The sequence below is a fragment of the Catharus ustulatus genome, chromosome 1 (assembly GCF_009819885.2).
Source record: "Catharus ustulatus isolate bCatUst1 chromosome 1, bCatUst1.pri.v2, whole genome shotgun sequence".
Lineage (NCBI taxonomy): Eukaryota > Metazoa > Chordata > Aves > Passeriformes > Turdidae > Catharus > Catharus ustulatus.
The window spans coordinates 49,428,300-49,450,919 of record NC_046221.1 but is presented as its reverse complement, the minus strand read 5'-3'; the positions used below and the strand labels follow the sequence as shown (position 1 = coordinate 49,450,919).

General features: G+C 45.7%; 1 protein-coding gene across 2 annotated transcripts in view; it reads left to right on the top strand.

Moving 5' to 3' along the window:
- The first annotated feature begins 7,428 nt into the window (after positions 1 to 7,428).
- LOC117006347 (acyloxyacyl hydrolase-like) overlaps positions 7,429 to 22,620 on the top strand; it is a 136,776-nt gene continuing 121,584 nt past the window's right edge. For both annotated transcript variants that reach the window (XM_033078737.2, XM_033078745.2), the window contains exons 1-5: positions 7,429 to 9,252; positions 9,970 to 10,195; positions 12,115 to 12,595; positions 21,380 to 21,486; positions 22,016 to 22,152. In XM_033078737.2, the coding sequence (XP_032934628.1) occupies positions 22,151 to 22,152 (2 nt within the window). In that variant the 5' untranslated portion in view covers positions 7,429 to 9,252; positions 9,970 to 10,195; positions 12,115 to 12,595; positions 21,380 to 21,486; positions 22,016 to 22,150. The remainder of the gene's footprint in view (positions 9,253 to 9,969; positions 10,196 to 12,114; positions 12,596 to 21,379; positions 21,487 to 22,015; positions 22,153 to 22,620) is intronic.

Genomic DNA, 22,620 nt, shown 5'->3' with positions numbered 1-22,620 from the left:
CGGGAATGGCCTTTTTCTCTTCTGGCAGGAGTGCAGACAACAGGGCCTGGGCCTTGCTCCACTGCATGGCCTGTGGGCCTGGCAGGGGCGGGACAGGCCTCCCTGTCTGGGAAGTGGGCATTCCCGGCAGGGAGGAGGGGTGGCCAGCTGAGCAGTGGGTGCCAGCTGAGCTCAGGGAGGCTGATTGAGGTCCCAGCCGTTCCCCTCCATCACCTTTCTAGAGCAGCTGCTGCTGTTTCTGGCTCAGGCCAGCCCCTCCTAGCACCGCCTGAGTCTCCTGAAATGCTGGCACAGCTCCAGCAGGCCAAGCCAAACCTCTCCATTCCCCCTGTGAGTTCTTAACTCTTTCAATGCTCAGATATGACTTGCAGACTTTTAATCCTCCCTTGAGTGAGAGGGAAAAAGAACACAGAGAAGAACACCAAAGTCAGTAAAGCAAGAATCAGGTTCCAGATGGAAGGAGAATGAGGAGACACCATGAATTTAGGCTGAAAATCCTTTTGTAAGGATGAACTGTAATATACTAAAGATTCCTATAAACCATGGGAAAGGGGAACAGTGTTAAGTGTTCAACTTGTCGATCATGAGCAAAAGCATCTGTGCCCTTTGCCCTGACAGAAGAAGAAAATCTCTGTACCTAGAGATGAAGCATGAACAGAGAGAGATAGATGAAGAAAACCTTTGCTTTTGAACAGTTCATCCTTAAAAGTAATACCCCATGAGTTTGACATGGCCCATAAGCAGCTCTGGGAAGGCTGTGAAGATGGCAGGAGTTTCACAATTGTAGATTCCTGGGCGGCTGCTATTTGTGAAAAGTGAAGCCACAAGAGAACTGGTTTTTCCGTCTTGTGGAAAAACCTGAAAAAGAGAGACTCCTCTCTCTAGAGTGAACTGAAAAGGACTATTCTTAAGTTGGTAACTGAATGAAGTGTTTCTGTATGTTGTCGTTGAGAAGGAGAAGAGGGTGTGGGAGAGGGAAGGAGGGGTGGTCTGAAGGTTTTATTTTGATTTTTATTATTCCTTTATGTTGTTAATAAAAGTTTTCTTTCCATCCTTTAAATTTTAGGCCTGCCTTGCTTTTACTCCTAATCCTACTCACAGCAGAAAATGAGTATATTGAAACTGGCGACTCTAAACCACTACATTAAATTGGTGTTTCTGCCTGGTTCCAAACTGAAACCAGGACAGTGGGCATCTTGGTCCAGGGTATAGTCCATCTAAATCAGTGTCATATCCTCAAAGCAAACTGACATTCAAGGGATTAGTATAGGAACAAGACCTTCTGCAATCTTCTTGCATATCTGAGCCACAGAAGAAATATGTTTTGTATTCCTCTATCACAGAGCATGTGAAACAGCCAATTACAGACCAGTATTTCTAAACCCTCCTGAAATACAAGCCATAAAAAAGAGAAACAAGAGAACTTGGGCAAACCTTGAAGTTCTACAGACCTCGATCACCATTTCCTGATTTCTTGTGGTCTGCTGTACTTTAGACACTAGAGAATTTTGCTGTGTGAACTTCCAACACTGAGAATACAGCCAGGCTTTGGAAGAGTCACTGCCAGCCTCACTTCATTTTGACAATGAATGACATAATCAGGGGTGATTATACCATCACTGGGTTTCAATTTCAGCCAAAGACTTATGCTCTCCAGAATGGCATATCCCCTTTTTCTTACTTTCACATTGTTTAAGACCAATCATGACAGATGATCATAGAAGCCCCTCTCTATTCCATCTCCACAGGAGTGTGTTTTCCAGCAGCTTTCACTTGTATACAGACAATATAAATACAAATAGCAAGGATGAATGATAACCACTTCCCTGCTCCCTTCTCTTAGTAAAGGCCTTCTGGAATGTGATGGGATTAATTTACCTTAATTGTGTTGAATAATTGGATGTATTTCTCTCAAAAAAAATTCAAGAAAAGGTTTAGCAGAAGGCACTATATTAAAAAAAATCCTTCTTGTTTCTAAAGCAAGAAGAGTTATGTTCCACTTGTGTTGCACACTTATTTTTACGGATTTGGTCTCAGTTCAGGACACTATGCTAAGATGATGAACTACAGAAGATTGCTTTAAACTGCATTATACTATATTGTTAAAAATTGCATGAAATTACTTTACAAGTGAAATGTATTAGTTATGCCACTTCAACATTTGTTGTTCTGGACTAAAACCTTCAACTAAATGTTAATTTTATGAGATGAAATACAGTTATGCCCATTTGGGTCTTTCTGTGGATTAATATTTGAGTGTCATTTTCAAGACAAGTATTGAATGGTCAGTTTTCATATAAGAGAAAGGACCAATAATATCTCAGGCACAATGTGCCACTAGAGCTGTAGTTCTAAGCAACATACGGTTAGTCATCTTCATCCTCTGAACCGAACATAGGTTCGATGATTTCTGATGTAAATTCTCCAGAAACTGAATTCCAGACTGTTTCAGCTCAGAAGCACAAATGGTCATGAAAACCAACAATTTTTTCAACCACTGTATCTCAAACATAGCCTACAGCTACAAGTGCATTTTAGTGGTCCAAATGTTCAAAAGCTGCTACTGCATCCTACTGACAGGCAGTAGCAGTGAGATGCACTAACCCAATTGCTCATGATTGTGTTAACACACCTTTTGTCTTCATTTTCCTTTTTGGTACTGTGCAGCTTCTTTGAAACAAAATTAATACGTAAAAAAAATGGCCAGAGGCAACAGTTGATGCTGCCACTTGACAGTTCCCAAATGAAAATTTTTAAAAGGACATCCCACTTCCTCTGTATTTTTCCATGGCCTGCAGAAGAGTGAGTTGTGATTAAAGTAGAAAGTACAAGTGTTCAGAGGAAGCACCCACAACAAAAGGCAAGCAGCATGTAACTCTTTGTCCCAGGTTTAGCATTGGCCAAATCACCAGTGCACCCACTACAATTATTTACTCATTTCCTGCTGTGAGATAGGATTAGGAGGAAGGTAGAACAGGCTCAAACTTTAAAGGGTAAAACAAAAGCTTTATTACTAGAAACTATAAGAAAAAAAGAATAAAACTCAGAATAAAAGTTTTAGAACACTTCTCCTTCCCCCACAACTCCTTTTCTTTCACACCAACAACGTATAGAAAACCAATCAGTTTACCATCTCTAAAAATAGTCTTGCACCAATTTACTTGGGAGAGGAGACTTCTTTTCAGTCTATGGAGATTTCCTCCACAAGAAAATAGTTTTCACGTGGCCTTGATGTCACAGTGAATCAGCCTCCCGGGAGAATGGAAATCTGATCACTGTGTAAAAATCCCTTCCTTGACTAACAGTCTTCCCACAATCATTATTGAGGACCATGTCAACTTATGGGGCACACTTTAAGGATTATAACAGTTCAAACAAAAGCTCTCTTCATCTTTGAAAACAGAGGTCTTATAATGGGAAAAGATGAAACCAGTAAGCAGGCCCGAAGAAACACGAACAATTACAACCAGAAACCCATTCTTTGAAAAATTGGGCTATCCCCACAATCATTTGTATTGCCATTAATAGAAAAGGTCGAGAGTTCAGGGTGAGGAAGACTTGCCTTACTTCCTCCTTTTAAGACCCCTCCCCACAAAAACGACCCCAGACTAAATTTAAGAAGCCAATTACACATGCTTAATAACTATTCATGCTAATTACCATAGGAAGCGGGGGATGGGAGGGGCTGTTATGATTATGTATTTGTTTGAATCCTTTGTCAATAAATAGACTCTGTGAACACCTGTGATTTTGCAGTGCGTATTAGGGGGCTACCCTATGCTACTGCCCAGCACTGAATAAACATACACTTTCTAACTTTAAATTGTTAGTCTTTTGTCCGTCACAGTTGAGTATCTGTATTAGACCAATACTCCTATTTTGGTAAATCAGCAGGGGTCTTCTCTGCTCTCTGTTCAAACTTATGGGATCACATTCATTTCAACATCTGCTTACTTAGCACAAATGCCTCTGCTCATATGTACAGTTAGAACATTTCATCCACCCCATAATGCATTTATGAACCATAGAGAAGCAAAAGTCTCTTCTCCACAGCTTAAAAATGAGATATTTCAGTCCAAGAGTGAGGCATCTCCATCAATCCCTTCCATCTGGGACCTTGACTTCTTCCTTTTGTCTGACCTCAGTGTTTTCATGCTGTTTCTCTGTGTATCTCGGTCCTTTCCTTTCACTCAGGAGAGAGAACAAAGTGTCTGCAAGTCTCATTCTGGGCAGTGAAAGCGTTACTATCTTGCCGGGCAGTGGCTGGAGCAGTTGGGGTGGAGTATTTCAGACTGCACTGGGGGCTGGGCCAAGATAGCAGGGGTTCAACCTTGCTGGGACGAGCCCTGGCTGTCTCTCCCCCAGGCCATTCGAGCATCCCAGCAGGGCGGGCCCAGCCCAGAGCTGCTGTCCCAGGAGGGCCCCACAAATCGGCAGCAGGGCAGGGTTTTAATGTCAGTTAGATGTTCAGCCGAGCCATGGGCCCCTGGCCGCACCAGGATGGGGCTGGAATCTTAGTAGTGAAGCAGGACTCCCCCTTCCTATTAGGGCCCCCAGCTGTCTGTCCCCCAGGCCGTGTAGGTATCCCAGCAGGGTGGGCCTGGCTGCCGAGAGCTGCTCCCAGTGTGTAAGTAGTGGCAGCATTTCTGCCGCGCTTCGGGGCGAGGAGCAGCCAGGATCTCAGTGGCCAAAGGGCCTCCCCTCCCCAGCCCAGCCCCAGCCCCAGGCCTGGCTAGGCCCGAGGGCCACATGTGGCCTGGCCCCAGCCAGATTAGTTATCTTCTGAGAGGATGGAAATGAAAGAGAGCTTCCCAGGGTTTTTTCGTCTTTACATGTATGTTTCACAAAGGCGCATAAACGTTCTAATTGGTATAACAATGTGTCAGTATTAAAAATCAGACACCCATTGGTCCTTATCAGGTCCAAAGGAGGCTGCCCAGGTCCTGACAGGGAACTATTTCAGGAAATTTATACAAACCACCACACTCTTCATCAAAGTAGTTGAGGTGCCTGTTGATAGAAGTGCTAGTTTAGCAGCATTGTCAGTTTGGGAGATTTGGTGGTGACATCTCAAGATTCTGAAAACTTTCTGTGAAGCACCAGGAATGATGTTGGCACATGACAATTTCAGGTCAGACTTGCAAGGCTTTTTTAAAGTACTTTTGCGGCCCTCGTGATTGTAAAGTGAGGCTGAAGTGTGGGAGTTCAGTGTGTCCTAAAAAGAAAAACTGAGCAAGGCTCATAGGATAATTCTGGCTGCAGGGAACCCTGGAGGTGTCCTGAGCCCAACCTCCTGCTCAAAGCGGGTCAGCAATGAGCTGAGACCAGGTTGCTCAGGGCAGCATCCAGATGGATGAAGCCTGTACAACCTTTCTAGTTCTTGTCTCCCAAGGTAATTGTTTAATAAAATCTCATTACTGAACCAGTATCATTGAGATTTGGATCTCATTCTAGCACACTTAAGTTTGTCAATTCCATTAGCCATCTGTTGGAGCTTCTGCTAGCCAGAGGATTCAGTAGGAGGAGATCACTCCATTGTATTAGTTTTTCATTTAAATACTAATAACTGGTTTCAACTACACAGCAAAATAGGTGGATTAATCTTATCCATGATTTTTGACAGAGAAACTGATGAAAGAAGCCATAATTAGGTTTCATTGGAGTTGTATGAAAATTAATATCGTAAATTAATTTTTCAGTGGCTCTTAGTCTCTTTTGCATATTTAAAAAAAAAGCTTCGGAATTAATGCCTCTGTTTTTCCAGCATCTCATTAGGATGCCTCTCCGCTCAACATGTGCAGGAGTTTAATTAGGTGCGTTTGCCAATGTGTAGGTTAGAGAGGAAGCCCTTTTCCAGGCCATTGCGCTCATAAGAATTGTGGCCAGAATTTGGTTTCTGTGGGGCCTGAATGAGTTATATCTGGAAGAGGAGAGAACTACTCCTTTGCATTCTGATTCTCTGGGATTCCTCCCCAGAGGAAGGGCTGGCCACACTGACTGCGTAGGTGATGGACCATTTACTTCAGGGGATGCATCTGTTGAAAAGATTCTCTACTCTCCTGTAACCTAAGCAGAACCTTTTGCTTTTCTGTTCCTTTCTTCATAATGAATTCAAGGAAAACTCTCCCAAAGAAAGATTTCAAGTAAATCATAAAAGATTATAGTCTGTTCAAATACAATTTTTTTCTAGAATAGCTTCATTCTTTTCCTGATTTTCTTCATTCACTCCAAAAAAATTGCATGCTTGTGTGCTTCAGTGGCACACTTTGACAGCCTGGAATAGGCAGGCTAAGTTTATTTAGTACTTGTCAGCAGGACAACCTGAACTCTAAAGTGTCTTCTGTACAGCTGATCTCATATTAAAGCCACGACTTGGCTTGCCCACACCCTGGGTGAAAAAGTTTTCTCTGCCACTGTTTTGTTACTGACTTAAGCGGGTTGGATTTCACTTCAGATGCTGAAGTGAGCTAAGCCATCCTATTTTTGAAACATGCCCTTTTTCTGGATGAAGAGGGGGCCTGCTCACTCTTCCTTAAAAATAATTCTCATTTCTGCTGTGGGATGAAGTCAACTATGGCTATCTTTAAACTCAGCGGCATCATGTAGCAAATGGTCAACTAAATTTAAAAAACTTTTTTTTGGCATGAAATCCAGCAGAAATATTTGTGAAGCAAAAATGTAGTTACAGTTGATTTAATTTTTCTCCTGCAAACTAGGACACAAGTTCATGATTGAAATCTTTGTTTTTAGATGACAGCATTTGAGTACTTCTGTTCATAGTTGAATAAATGGCACATAGTAATAAATGAAAGTGACTTATTCAATAGAAGTTGACTCTAGATCACCTGGTAGGAAAAATCTAACAGTAAGGAAAAGGTTTCAAGAGGCCAGTTCAGCATTTGCATCATTTAGTATTACACCCAAGCAGCTTGGCATTTAATTTTCATGAAGGACATAGCATTCAATAACTGTAGTTTTCACAATATTATTATTGTGAAATAATAGTACTATGTTATTTTGTGTAAAATAGTGATAAAGTAGGCATAGATATGTGAGACTATCAACTGTAACAACTTCATGTATAGGAAAGCAAACAATGATAAAAGCAGATAGTGCAGGATTTTTTACACTGAAGAGTCAAGAAGGATTTGGGGGTGGGATTTAGTTCACCTAACTTAACTCTCTTGGAATTAAAAGGAAGTTTGGAGGAGATGCTGAATTGTCAGCAACTAAACACTGTAATTTCTTCCCATTTTATGGATTTTTTTTCCATTTTCTGAGCAGCTCAGTGAAAGCCTTTCTTCATGATATGAGCTGATAAAATGCACCAACTTAATTTTAGATCTGTTTTAAGTCCCCATGGGAGCAGTAACTGTAGAGGACCAGACCAGACAAAGAGTTTGTGTATGAAAGTCTGTTAATGACAGTTTTTATCTTTTTCCTGTGCAGTATTGTGTATGGACCGATGGTTTGAACGCCCTCCTTGGGAAGGATATGTTGAGTGACCTAACGCGGAATGACCTAGACACGCTGCTCAGCATGGAGATAAAGCTACGCCTCCTTGACTTGGAAAATATACAAATCCCAGATGCTCCCCCACCTATCCCAAAGGAGCCCAGCAACTATGACTTTGTTTATGACTGTAACTGAGGCAGTCACTGAAACTTGCTCTGAAACTGGAAATACATTATAACTGGAGAGATGTTTAAAAAAAAAAAAAGGAGTGAGGAAAAAAGAAACCCACTTTTGCACCTTGGATTTTGGCTTTGGGGAGGGATGTAGAAGCATTTGCATTCCTCCCTGTTCCCTGCATCCCTTTCTTCCCCATTCCCATCTTCCCCATTGCTCATCCAAATCCACATTGCTTTAATTAACTTGTAATTGCAGGCCATTGGCCTTGCTTAAGGCAAAGACTGCCATTAAGAAGCACCCTCCTGAGGACTTTTTTTATGTTTTTAATACTGGAATAGACATTCTTAACTAAAGGACGTTGTTACCAAACTGCATGCCTGTGAAACCCACTTGGCAGGGCAGAGGCTTTAACTGGAAGGAGGGAGGTAGGGAGCAAAAGCAGCTACTGTAAGCAGATTTCCCAAGACACTTACAAGAATCTTCTCACCACTGAATCCAATGTGATGATGAAATTCATTAACTGCTGCCCAGTGCTTGCACCGTCTGCCACTGTCATTATTCTCTCCACCATCATCTCAACTATTGCCTCCAGCCTTCACCCAAATGATTGGCTCCTAGAGCGGAAAGTCTGCAGGTTTTTGCTGTACCATACGCTACAATGCTGCAACAGCTTTTAACTTCTTTTCCTCCCAGCTCTTACAATAGCCCCACACTAGCAGATCACTCACACAAACCCTGTATGAAGCCACTAGTGTGCCCCATTCCTGTAGCATTCCCCAAGCCTCAGTTGCCTCTGAAATTGGCTTGTTGCTATTTGAAGTGATTTTTATTTCCTTGGTCCAAAGTTTAACAGTAATTTTTAAAAATTAATTACAATTGCCAAACATCCCAGTTTACATTGTTGCCATTGCTACAGTGTTGGAAATTTGCAAGGGATTTTTTTCGTACGGGTTCTAATATTTTTATTTTATTTTGCCAAACAAATATATTTAATTAAAGCTAATTTCATTGTGAGTACTTTTGGGGAACAATATTTTTACTTAATTTCCAGTTGGAACATTTGCCCTGAAGGGAAAAAAATGCCGTTCCCTTCAACTTCACTGTTGAATAAAAACCTGAGTTGTGATGATTCTTGGGACTTCATTTTTCTTCTGAAGTTTTCTTTTATTCCTTATGGTTCTTAGCTATTCTGAACTATTTAGTAAAAAGAGGAGTGAGAAGACTTTTCTTATATGCATCTGATTTAACTTACGTGTTTGTTAGTGGTGACAAGGATGAAATGCATCCAGAGATATTGCCATGGTTACCTGAGCCTTCCTGTGAGAAGGGCCCTTGTGAAATCCAAAATCCCAGCATACTGATGTGCTCGTGGTCAGTTCAAGACTGTTGCCTTTCCTGTGTTTGCTGGGGTAACTTCCTGTGTTTCCATTTTTTCCATTGAGAGTGGTTATGGCTGCAGCAGATTGGTATTGGGGAGGTTTGAGATTTGCAGGATGGATTACCTTCATCCTCATGTTTTCCTAGGTATTTCAGTAAGTTCAACTGCAAAATTCTGAGTCTAGAGGAACCTACCAGCTCTTTCCCTCTCACTGCACATGCTGAAGACAGATGTTTATCAGTGTAAGTTTCTGTCCTGGTCAGACCCAGCTGAAGGGGTTTTATCAGAACTCATGCTAGTGAGAAACCCAGAAGGTCATTCCAGTTCTGACAGTCATAGAAATTCTCAACTGAGGTGACCTTTGCTCGATCCAGGTGGCTCTGGGGAAAACATCCTGATTGGCCTCACACTAGTTGAGAAGAGAAATGATGTCCTGCAGGTGCAACAAAAAGGAAGTTAATGGGAACATTGTATGAATGCAAGCATCAAAGTCCCAAGGAAGGTGCCTTTCTGAAGCTGTGCTTGCAGTATTTTATGAATGCCTTAATGTTGCAGAAGATATTAGTTGGGTTTGGTGGTAATGGATGAAAAGTTAGTTAATAAGAGAGACTGAGTTAAACTCTGGAGGGAGAAGTTATGGTGAAGTGTGGCCTGAGAAAAAGGTTCAGTCGTAATGAGAACAGAGATGTACAACATGGGTTGTGTGAATTTGGGATGGTTTATTCCTCAGAGCATTGCCAGACTGTAGTAAAGGTAGCCATGGTCAGGAAATAGTGGAAGCAAAGGCACTGCCTGTCATAAGGGATTTTTAAGAGGTCGCAGGGGCGAGGGATGGAGGTAGGAACATGTTTCTTTACATGATGCTGATGCTGCCTCTTACCTTAATGCAGATAAAGCTTGGAGCAGAACAGAGATGTTTTAATTACCCTGACTCAGCTGGATTTGCTTTTTGCTTACAGATTTCAGACTTGGTGCTTCCGATGGGTATTGTTTTGCTGGTAAAAGAAACACCTAAGAAACTCCTAAGCTGTAAGAGCCAATCACACTGCCAGCTCAGTGGTACTCCAATGCTGTGGTCTTAGCAGGCAAACATCTGCTTGACAATCAGAGAGGCATAAACAAAAACCCTCCTCCAGGGTACAACTTGACCAGGAGATAAAGGTTTGACCTGCCTCCTCCACTAAGGTGAGTGCCCCTAATTCCATCCCAAGAACCCAGGGGAGCTGGTGGGAGGAGAGCTGATAACTCAGCCCTCTGTTTTTACTAACAACTTGTGCCCATCCACATGACACTGAGGCACATGAACACCACTCAGGCAGCATGGAGCTCTTGAGCATGAATGGCTGGGAGCTCTCTCCTTTCACAGCAGATGACACAGCCCATTACCCTCTGTCCTGCCCTGGGACCCCACAGGGTGGATGCAGCCTGACCAGAAGGATCCAGGTCCAGGGCCAGATGGATACCACAGCACTGCTCTGTGGCTCTTATCTCACCGCTTCCTGCAGTGCTACTTTGCAGGATCCCCAGCTCCTCACATGGCCTGGCTCTTTGGAAAACATCTTGACTGGATGTTTGTATGGGTTTTGCATAGTGTGGGAGGAATGAGCAGGAATGCTAAATTTGTGTCCACCATCCTGCCATAAGAAGAGGCTCAAGAGATGCGTCGGCGTAATAGCCCTTCCAGATATTTTAGCCGCATTCCTACAGCAACCTGAAAGGCTGTGGTGCAAAGAAGAATCCAGCCTTCAGTTTGTAGAGCTGTCATACAGGTTCACTTGGTCACTATGAAATTTCAAACAAAAAAAAAGTTAAATGATGAAGAAATATCCCACTGCTTTCCATTCTTTAAAAAAAAGGAAAGCAAGAATGAAAATGGCAAATCCATTTGCTCATGCTGTTGTGTTCCAAAAAGGCTTTTAGATCTTCACATTCAAGGAGATGCAGAAGGAAAAAGAACTGCTACTGAAGTTTTTTGAATAATTTCAGAACATTAAGTGGGTAATTACTTGTAAAAACCATAAAGGGGAGAGAGAACAAGAAAAAACCAAACAAAAAAAATCAGTCTAATTTTAGCTCCTCTTTTGGAAATAACTTTGCTTTTGAAAGTTAATATATTCTTTTAAAAGAAAACTTGAATCAAGAAAAAGATGTATCTTCTTAAGTCATTTGCTTGTTCTACTTGTAAGGACAATGAGAAGAGCACAAGTACACAAAGCAAGTACACAAAGCAAGCTATGTGTCAGAGAAACAGGACTTTTATTACCATTTTTCAGAAGCAGTTCTTTATTCAGTAAGGAGAACTCTTTCATTAAACCTTAGATGAAGAGATATCATCCTCAAAAGGCAAGTAGGTGCTGACTCTCTAGCGTTGTAAAATGACAGTGCAAGATCCTGATTACAGTCATTTCAAGATTATAAGCCGCACCTGATTATAAACTGCATCTCCGGATGTCAACAACCTTTAGCTCTTTGTCCATACATAAGCCACACCTGATTATAAGCCACTTTGTTGTTCACAGCGAGGACCCGCATGCAACAAAGTTACCAATTAGTAACAGAATCACAGGATGGCGGGGTTTACTAGCTCAGCTCGGGGCTGTGGGGACTCAGCCCGCTCGGGGCTGCCGACGGGGCCAGGTGGCCCAGTAGGTGGGCACAGAGCCCCCTGCGCACTCCCGCAGCATCAGTGGGAGGCGGGCATGGAGCCCCCCGCTCCCACGGCACCGGTGGGAGGTGGGCACAGAGCCACCCCACCCACTCCTGTTCCCGCGGCGCCGGTGGGAGGCGGGCACCTAGCCTCCCTGCCACCCCCCCAGGCTGTGGGGCCAGCAGGAGGGAGCCCCCTGCCTCCCCCGCTGCGCTGCTGGCATGGAGCCCGCCTCCACCCGCTGCGCAATAGAGTAACCAATTTGTAACAATCGTGCAATCCTGGTTTTTACTGGCAGGTGCTTGGCTAGGCACCTCAGCTTGCACTTCCAGGTTTTGAAATTTCAGGAATTTTTTCACATATTATCTGCTCCTCAGTGTAAGCTGCATTTCTGGGGTGGGGTCAAAATTTTAGTCAAAATGGTGCGGCTTACCAGAATTGCATTTTTCTTGCCTAGGGTGCTTGTCTTCAGAATTTGAAGGCCTGCATGGGAACTTGTCAGAACAAATTTCTGTCTTCTCTGGCAGACAGCTGAACTGCAAGGGGGCCCTGCATCCCCTTAGCTGCCCTGTAGGCCACCAGCTACAATACCACAGCCTCTGGCCAGCTCTCAAAAGAGGGAGGGATGAAAGAAGAAACATGCTCCTCTCAGAAGATGGAGAGAGGAGCATGGGCATGAAAAGCCCCTGAATGCATCTACTCTTTGGCTATTTTTCATTGCATTGGACTCAGTGATCAGAGGTGCTTCTGATGCATCCAGCTCTATAGTGATTCAAGCTACCAATCCTGATCAATAAGCAGAAAGAAAGACGTTGGGAGTAGGAGGACACTCCTGTACTGCCATATCTCCCCCTTCTCTCTTTTTTTGCTTCTTCACTGACAAGTAAATGGAATTAGCTTCACTGTCATATGAAAGTCATTCATCTAAGGAGCATAAGGTAAGTGTGAGATTTTGTTCCCTTCTTGCTCCATTCTTTTTCAGAGTTAAAAAAAAAATAAATAAATCCAGCCCTTAGTGACCTGGGCATATCATAGCTGTCTGGAATACTACATATATGACAGCCCTTCCCCTTAGAGCACCCTCAGGGAGGTAATGGTAAAATCCCTGCAAACTCTGGAAGACATTCACAGGACAGATTTTTTTGTCACACTGCTGGCTGAGCTGTCATTGCTTTCCCTGCATCTGGATAAATCAGGATAAGACTTGCTCAGTGCTCCCTCCCTCCCTAGATGATAATTATATTTGTATATTAATCATCCACATAGTTTAAGCAAATTTCCTGATTAACAAAGTACTTACCTATGCAGCAAAAGACACTTGATTTCAATTTGATAAACAGGCACCTAAATTTAGGTGAGTGTTCATGGACCAAGCTAGATCAGGGCCTGTGTGAGAAGGCAATTTTACCTGTTACAGAGATTTTGCTACAAACTCAGAGGCTATGTTTCTGTCTGGTGTGTAATTGGATTGTGTACCTCTGGTCACTGCAAGAGACTGATTATTCAACATCACTCCAGCTGCTTCATGCATCTTTGGGAATGAAACTGTTAAAGAACTGAAACAAGAATCCTTTCTGAATTAAATCAGGCTGAAACTTGAGAGGAGAGTGGCATTAAAAGCACAAGATTTTGAGGGCAAGACTATACATAAAATGGATACTGGGAGAGCCATGAATTTTAATAGTACAGTAATTTCACGAATACAAGCCGCACCAATTTGACCAAAATTTTGGTGGAAACCCGGAAGTGCGGCTAATATTCCGGGGCGGCTAAACTATTAACAAAATTCTAAAAGCTGCCAACACGGAAGTGAGAGCCCGCGGCAGCCCCAAGCCAAGCTGGAGCCCGGCCGGCCCCGGCAGAGGTGGGAAAGCCTGGCAGAGGCGGGGCCAGCAGTGTGGGGGGCAGGCGGCAGAGCCTGAGCCAGCATGGCGGGGGAGCGGGGCAGGGAGGGCGGCAGAGCCTGAGCCAGCATGGCGGGGGAGCCCGGGAGAACTGGGGCTAGCAGTGCAGGGGAGCATGGCAGAAGCAGGAAGGCTGGCGGGTGGGGCTGCGTGGCAGCGGGGGAAGCCCAGCAGAATCGGGGCCAGCAGCGTGGGGAGCCCGGCGGTGCGGGGGCCTGCAGTGCCGGCCAGGGCGAGGAAACGCGGCGGCGGTGCAGACGGGAGGGGGCGGCCGGCGAGCCTGGTGGCGGCGGCGGCAGCCCTGCCGGCGGCGCTCGCGAAAGCGGCGCTCGGCGAGCGAAAGCGCCGCGCTCGCGAAAGCGGCGCTCGGCGAGCGAAAGTGCCGCGCTCGCGAAAGCGGCGCGGGGCGGGGCGGGCGCGGCGCGGGGCGGGCGCGACGCTCGCGAGGCGCGGCGCTCGCGAGGCGCGGCGCAGGGCGAGCGAAAGCGGCAGCGGGGCGGGCGGCGAGCCCGGCGGCGGCAGCCCTGCCAGCCGGGTGAGCGAACGCGGCAGCGGGGCGGTGCTGACGGGAGAGGGGGGCCAGCGAGCCCGGCGGCGGCGGCAGCACCACCCGGCCAGCCCCGCCGAGCCATGGCGCTGAGCTGGGCCACCCGGCCCCGTCGGCAACCATGAGCGGGCCGAGCCTTCCTGGCCCCGCCCCGAGCCAGTAAAGCCCGCTATGCCGCGATCCTGTTACTAATTGGCCAATTTCTGAAAGCTGCGCACGGATTCTCGCGACGAACGAAAGTGCGGCTAATATTCGGGGTGCGGCTTATCTATTGACAAAGACAGCAACATTGTCGAGGCACCGGGGGTGCGGCTTATAATCCGTGCGGCTTGTATTCGTGAAACTACTGTAAGTTGGTTTCAAAGTGCTGAATCAGGGAGTGCTGTCCTACAACAGCTTCCTGAGGGTAAGGAGACCATTTCAAACCCATTTAGTGACATATATTTACACTCTATTTTTGCTTCTTGCTGGGAGACCTTGAACATCACTGAAGAGCAGAGTTGTCTGGTGATGCTTAGCTTGCAGAGACACACATGGAGCAAAGTAAACATCTCATAAGCCTTCTCCAAGTAGAGAGGATGGTGTTGGAAGTAGAAGAGTTTTCTGAACTGATGTGTGTTTTCAACAGAGAGTTTCTAATTTCACTGGAGGCACCTCAGTGGAGGTGCTATGTGGAGAACAGCAGCTATTGTGGTATTATGCTCTCTTGAAAGAGCCAAACAAGCCTCTTCATGTTGGGAGGCTCTTCCGAACCCTCTCTCATCCGATTTGCCTCTTGTTTATAGACGTTTCCTGTAAGATGTAACCTATGGGGCTGCCACAAAGCTGGGGAACCAAATGCTGTGTGTTCCAAGTAGAATGCTGGCCTGTAGTTTCAGCCCAGGGAAGGTATGGCCACAAGACAGCAGTGCATATAGAAGAGGAGAGGGGAAAGAGATAATAAAATTTTGCCAAGGGATGAAGCCAAGGGCAGGCTTTCTTTCCTGTGACATTTAAGAATCTGTCTTGAATGACTTTTTTTCAGTTGTCATTAGGGGTTTCTGCAGCCTGATTTGAGTGCTAGAGTTCAGTTTTCCCTTGATGAAACTTTATGAGTCTATTTTAATCTTGTCAGCAACAAGATGTTCAGCTTAAACTGATTATGTTTTGGGATTCCTCTTGGTTATTGTGAGGGAGAGGGAGGCTGGCTGTCTTTTGTTTAATAAGAAGCAGCATTTCTTTAATGAAGTATGTCTGTACCTTCTTGGTTTCTCTTGAAATGCCCCAGGTTTAATATCTTCTTCCCACCTACCTTCCCCAAGGGGCAAAGGCGCCCTGGAGATCTTGGCTGTGCCACCAGCAGGCCATGCGCATGTGAGAGGCTGAGCCTGTGGAACTTCATTCTCTGGCAATTAACAAGGGAGTTTGTATTGTCAGGGTAGTTTTTGAAGAAGTCAGGAACAGCCATGTAGGAATCTGCCAGGCATCAAAACAAGTTTTCTATATATGCTTAAAATGAGGACAGTGAGGATGCAGACAGTACACTGTGCAAAGCTACTGACTGCTTGCATCTTTCCCTGAGGAAAACAGCTCATCCACAAGCTTTTCCCAGGGCATAGCTTCCCGCTCCCCCTGCCTCCCCCCCAATCAAGCAGCAAAAGCCTGCATTTGAAAAAACTTGGAGATACAGCAGAGAAACATGTGAAACGTTTGTTTGCCAAGAGTGTGACATTTAAAGAATACCAGTAGAATTATTCCGGGTGTTTTCCACCCACAAAGGTCCCCCTGCTCATGTTCCTTCACTCACGATACCCTCTGTCAGTCTCTGGCATTTCTCAAAGCCCCTTTCTGTCCTCCGTCCAGGAGGCATGCAGTGATACCTTACACGTGTCCAACCTTTTGTTTATCCAAAGTACAGTAATTTCACGAATACAAGCTGCAGCAATTTGACAAAAATTTTGGTGGAAACCCGGAAGTGCGGCTAATAGTCAGGGGCGGCTAATATATGAATAATTTTCTGACGTTTACAACCCCAGACGTGCCAGCCAGGGCGCTGAGCCAAGCACCTGCCAGTAAAAGCCGGCATTCCGCGATTGTTACAGTGTTACTGTGTTGTCCTGGCTCCCTGCAGGCAGCACAGGGGGCGGGGAGAGAGGCGGGAGAGCTCTCTTCTTCCCTCCTCTGCTGCAGCCCAGGGGAGGACGGGGGGGGGGGGGGGCGCCGCCATTGCCGCGGCCCGGGGAGCCGACGGGGGCCCTGCGCCACCATTGCCACAGCCCGAGGAGGACGGGGGGGGGGGGGTGCGCCGCCATTGCCGTGGCTCCGGGAGCCGACGGGAGCCCCGCGCAGCCATTGCCGCGGCCCGGGGGGGGAAGGGGGAAGTGCGCGCCGCCATTGCCGCGGCTTGGGGTGGGGGGGGTGAAGTGCGCGCCACCATTGCCGCGGCTTGGGGTGGGGGGGGGAAGTGCGCGCCGCCATTGCCGCGTCTTGGGGAGCCGACGGGAGCCCCGCGCAGCCATTGCCGCGGCTCGGGGAGGAGGCGGGGTACTTTGTCCGCGCCCGCCGCCGGCGCCACGGGCGCGGGAAAGCTCCGTCCCCGCCCGCCGCCGCTGCCGTAGGAGCGGGGGAAGCTCCATCTCTGCCTGCCACCGCGGGGCAGCGCCGACCCGGGGTGACCGAGCCCAGTGGCAGCACCGGGCTGGGCCACCTGGCCCCGTCAGCAGCCCCTAGCGGGCCGAGCCTGCACAGCCTTAGCTCAGCCAGTAAACCCCGCCCTCCCGCGGTTCTGTTACTAATTGCACGCGGGTCCTCGCTGCGAACGACAGAACGGCTTATATTCGGGTGCGGCTTATTTATGGACAAAAACCGAAATATTTGCCAACACCCAGAGATGCGGCTTATACTCAGTGCGGCTTGTATTCGTGAATTTACTGTAGTCAAAGTACAATCCAGCCAAGCTGGTTTTCGCATAAACCTTATCTCACACTCTTGGTTCTCTTCATCCCATCACAGTCTAAAGTCCACTGGAAACTGAGGCATTAAAATGGGCTGGTGTGTGGGTGGCTTCTCCAGATTCTGATAATGTTTCCAGCCAGAGATTTTCCTTCAGTAAGGACTTTTACCAAGTCCTCAACAGAACTCTTCATAAAACCACTTCTGAACCTCCAGCTTCTCATCAAATCTGGCAGCTTGCAGGTAGATGCACACACACTAACACGCACACACAAAAGGGGCAAGTCCTTCAGTTTCCTTTTCCAAGAAACAAGCCTGAAATTAGCTCATTTACAGCTTCACAGTGTTGGATGCTCCAGGAGGCATTATCGAGGTGAGAAGGGATGGAGAATATCAGAGCTGATGGCAGGTGACAGATTTCTGGGGCTGGATGTGACAGGATGTAAGGAGAGGAGGCTGTAGCAACATGAATAAGCAGCCCGCTCCCCACCAAAAATACTGTATACCTGCATCTATGCTCAGGCAAAAGATGAAGTGAGGATAGCAACCTTATTTTAGATTTTAAATATTATTATTATTTTGAACCATGGCTATTATGCTTTGTGGAAGTGCCCTGTTTAGATGAGTGAGCTGCATCACAGTGTTTTCACAGTGTTTTCATCTTGAGTCCACATGAAGAAGCAGCACAGTGCCAGTGTGGGTGCTCCACACAGCAGAAGAGCAAGGGGAACACTGGGGTAATGCTGTGCTGGCCAGGAAAATGGCAGCGATTCTCTTGGAAAATACCACTGAAGAAAGACTTAACACACACAAAAACGGTGTGAATTTAGCTGAATCACTGATTCAGTAAGGAAAACTGAGACACTCAAGTGACTGAAATTTCCTGCTCAGTTTACTTTTGGATTGTGACAACTGGGTCACGATTCTTCTGAAAAGAATTAGTTTCAGACCCTTTTTTATTTCTAAGATTTCAAGTGCCATAAAAAGTTGGAATCAAAACGTTACATTTTTTTCACTTATTATTAGAAGTTTTTCTTTTTTTCCCCCCGTCCTGGTTTGAAAAGACAAATACATGCTAGGGGAGAGTAGGGCCTTCCCTTGAAATGGAGCTAATAAATCCCTCCCTCTGAATTAGCACAATTTTGGAATTAAGGGGCTCTCAGGCAAAGATATGGGGATAAGAGTAACAGTTCTTTACTAGTGTATCTAACAAGACAAACAAAACAACAGCTATGAAATCAAGAAAAACAGAACAGTAACTCAGTTCCAGTCCTTTTTTGGCCACAGGCACCCTTTCCCTGTGCTGCAGTTACCGGTGGTGGGAGCAGGTCCTGTGCAGCTGAAGGAGGGCTGGGGGTGATGGTGGCAGTGTCCCAGGTGGGAAAGGGATGGAGGAGAGACTTTTGCTCACGATGTCGGTCCTGGTGCTCAGCAGGGTGCTTGGAGATAGGCTGAAGCAAGAAGGCAGCAGTGCGGGGATCCAACAGCAGAAAAAGTGGTTCCTGGCGTTGGGATGGCAGGGGCGGGGGGAGCAGCAGTGACTGTTCTCCTCCAACTTCACAAGCAAACTGGGACGAGCAAGTGCCTCCCCCTCCTTTACTTGCGGCTTATCTCATGGTTTTCCCCCTCCCTTCCCCCCTCCTTCCTCCCTGCTTCCCCTCACCTTTCCCCCACTTCTCCCTGTCACTAGCCTATCGGCACTAGGGCCTAGCCATCAGGGCTTTCTTCGCATGTCGTGAGGAAAATTCCATAGAGGAAAGGGAAAAACTCAATCCCCAACACCCCCTAGAAAAGAAGTCAAACTGCAGAATTCTTGATACCCTCCTTTGATCAGAAATTCTGGCCTTCGTGCAGTTCCAGAACCTCCATCTCCAAACCTGCAACGGCCTAAGGAAAACTGTCCCACCTGACATTGTAAATGATTCACAGAGAGATACACATAACAGCTCCATCAATTCATACAGAATGAATAGCAGTATTTTCACCTAAATGCATTTCTAATATGAAAACAGCAGTCCAAGCCCCTGACTATTGTGGCATACACAGGACTAGCTGCAGCCATGAATCAAAGCTGTCTTTGTAGGGGAAAAAAAATCAAGAAAGCAAGTAGCAATTGCCTTCATTGGTTTGGTTCAATTTTAAATTTCCAGAATTGAGAAGGCTACTCAGCAGCTAAGACACGTTCTTGAATTGAGCTAATTAATCGAGTGACTGGCATGTATTCCTTCAAATCACCCCATCTGGAAGGAAAAACAAAAGTGTTTTGGATTTAATAAATTTGTTCATGCAGAGCAAAGAAATTGAGCACAACCAGCAGCAGCACTGTATTCAGCCTGGACCCGGGCACAAACACCTTGCAGGCTGTTCTGTCTACCCCAGGATGGGCATCAATAGCCTCCACTGCCAGGTGAGCCTTTGGCAGCCAGGAATTGTAACCTGCAGTTTTCTAGGTGTAGGGGGAACACTGCTTTCTTCTCACATTTTGATGAGACTTGATAGACCCTTGATGCTGAGTTTTGCAAGGACTGAGCAGGGTGCTACTCCAGCACCTCTGCAAGGCCTTTCAGAACCGATCTCCCTAATCAGAGGCACTGGCAGGTATTTTGGCATGATGCCTGCCTGAAGAGGTGCTTCAGAGGAGACAGTCTCCATGGCTTTGCACCCTCTTCCCAGCATGCAAATTCTTCCTTGAGGGCTTCCTTGGGAGACATCTCCAGACGTTTGATGCCTCCCCAGTGGTGCTGCTGAATGGGGCAGCTGTGTAGGAAGGTCATCTTGGGGGAGCAAGCAGTTCCTGATGTTGCCAGTATCCCTATGGTGTGTGAGCCCTTCACACCCCATGTCAGGTCCAGGAGATTAAAGGCGACTCTTTACACCCCATCATTGCTGGATGGGGCTGAAGCTGAGCTTTCCACAGTGTGAAGAGAGGGAAGGCATGTAATTGCTTGTTTGGCCAAGTTCCTGATGGCAATTAGTATCTTAGTGCTACTGAGACCACCCTGTCTTACTAGCAAGAAATCAGGGAAGCCAAAATGCTGTAGAAGCACAATTTTATGCTATGTATTGAAATAGAAAAAAGTTATGGTATGGTGAGATGAGAACTTTAGAGTGTTCCCCATTTATTAATGGCTTCATAATTCTCTTGCTGACAGATTAGTACATTAAAAAGGCATTTTGCAGTATCTAGTGAAGTATCACCTTGCTAGTGAAGGCCTATTTCCATTGGCCTTCTTTACAGTTTTCCAGCTTCTGAAACCTACCACAGACTCCTGTGGGCAGCCATCCCTGACTCCCAGGGATATTTGGTAATGCTCCGTATCTTTTTCCAGCACACACTATCTGTTTTGGGGAGATAGATGTGCTTATCTTTAAGAAAGGAACTGCGTTAGTAAGGTAAGAGAGAATTAGATTCTACCATTGCAATGAAGATAATTACTGTTCATCTCTGAAAGACAGATGTGGTTGTGTGGATGATAAAACTGGTGTGCAAGACTGGAGCAACTGATGCCAAATAACTCATGAAGAGAATCCTGGGATTTATTCATGACATTGGGAAATTTAATTTCTTGCATGAACCGTTTCCTGCTGAGAATAAGGTCCCATCAATTCCCCCTGGTATGAGCACAAAGAATAGCTCCCAGCAGTCTGTCACACTTGGGACAAATGCAAGATTAATATATTTGGTTTGTAGTCAGCCTGTGCCGTGCCTTCCTCATTGTTGTCTGAACCTCTAGGGGATGGGAATGTCATATTAATTAATTCTCTTAATTCAAGCACCTATGACTGATTTATACTCAGTCTAGGATCTGATCCTGCAGTGCAAGAACTGACTTTGGTGAGGTGCACCACTTTTCAAATCCCCAGTAGAGGGAAGTTACTGGATTTTATGCTGAAAAATAAGCAGCGAGAGTAATTGGAAAATCTCTGTTGGCTTTTCCCTAGTGTAGGTAAGACAATGCATTTGTTGCTCATTGGTGCTACAGACTCACAACACAGCCAAAATTCACCTTCTAGGAATGCATGTATGCTTGTTTTCATCCATGTGTGACAGCATGATGTTGAAGAAGAGGGGAGAAAATGGTGTCAGGAGGAGCAAGGAATTTTGCTGCTCAAGGAGGCAGGGGATGAATCATCATTCTCACAGAATGTGATCTTCTGCCAAAGGCTTCATCTGGTCTCCACCAGCTCTTTCATCTTGGTGTACTCTCTCCTCAATTCCACTGCAGTGGCCAGCCTGCTTCTAATGCAGGAAACAGCTTGTCCTGGGAACAGTCCTAGCAAGTGCATGCATGCCCACTTCAAGGGCAGGCTGACATTATGGTCTCATTCCTCTCTTTCAGGCGGTACCACAGCAAGGGGTTATATTATACCTGGGAAGCTGAGGGCCCAAGCAGTGGACACAAAAATGAAGCCTGCAGCCAAGATTTGGAGGTCCCTGAACAGAGAGGTCAGTAAGTGTGATGGATAGGCCATTCAATGGCTCACAACACCTTTGCCACTCACAGCTGAATCACCAAAGAAATAAAAGTACTCAAACAATCAGGCAATATTTTAAAATAAACAGTTACAATAAGCTCTTGTCCTGCTGAGATATTTATCTTTAGTCAAAGAGAAAAAGAATGTGCTTCCTTTTTTTTTTCACTTTCACCGTAAATGTGACAGAAGAAATATCATTCCAGATAGTCTTTTCTGCCAGGATGTATCTGGTTTGTGTGCACGCATGCATACATGTGGAATTTTCCTTTAAAAAAAAACCCAGACAATAATTCTGCATATTGCACTGCCCTTTTTTAAAAATGCTGAAATCAAATATTTATGGAATGGAAGATTTGCTCAGTACTGTGTCCTAAGTGCTCCAAGCAGAAGTGATCAGCTTTAAGGAATGATGAAAGTTTTAGCTACCTATGTACCAGGAGAATGAAGCATTTGCATAAATATAGTATATAGCTTCTGTCTGAGAGGTTATTCTTTTTCAGAAATTCCTTACGAGAGAACTACAATGTGAGGGGAAGCTCTAAATGTGTGCTCCCAGATGGCTGAAGTGGAAAGGCAGAAAGCACCACTGAAAAGGCTGAGGATCCACCACTCATTCCCTGGAGGCCCATGTTACCATGTGAGTGATCACACTATCTCAAAAAGAGCAAAGTACAGAGTTAAGGTGAGGATAGAAAAATTCCATGACATACTGATTTTATAAGCAGTGTCCATTAGCAGGTCAAATTTTAATAAAGTCTTTGGTTGTTCAGTATATTAAAATTTGGAAGATCTTCCTTGGGGCATACAGCTGGAAATCATGTTGGCTGTTCTTCCTATAAGCTAATCCAAAATACCACCTCAGACAGCCCATATTCACCTGTGTCCTTCTTTATCTTGGTGAGAGGAAGGGACTGATTCATTTTTACCTGTAATCTCACAACATCAGATAAGCTTTTCTCACACCATCAGCCTGCTTTCCTATGGCCTATTTGCTCACCCTCTGCTGTGGGGGGATGAAAACCACTTTGTGACAACCTGAATGACAGCTCAACAGCTGTGCCTAGGGCTCACCCACACATCTCACATCTCTTGGGCAAGGGAATGC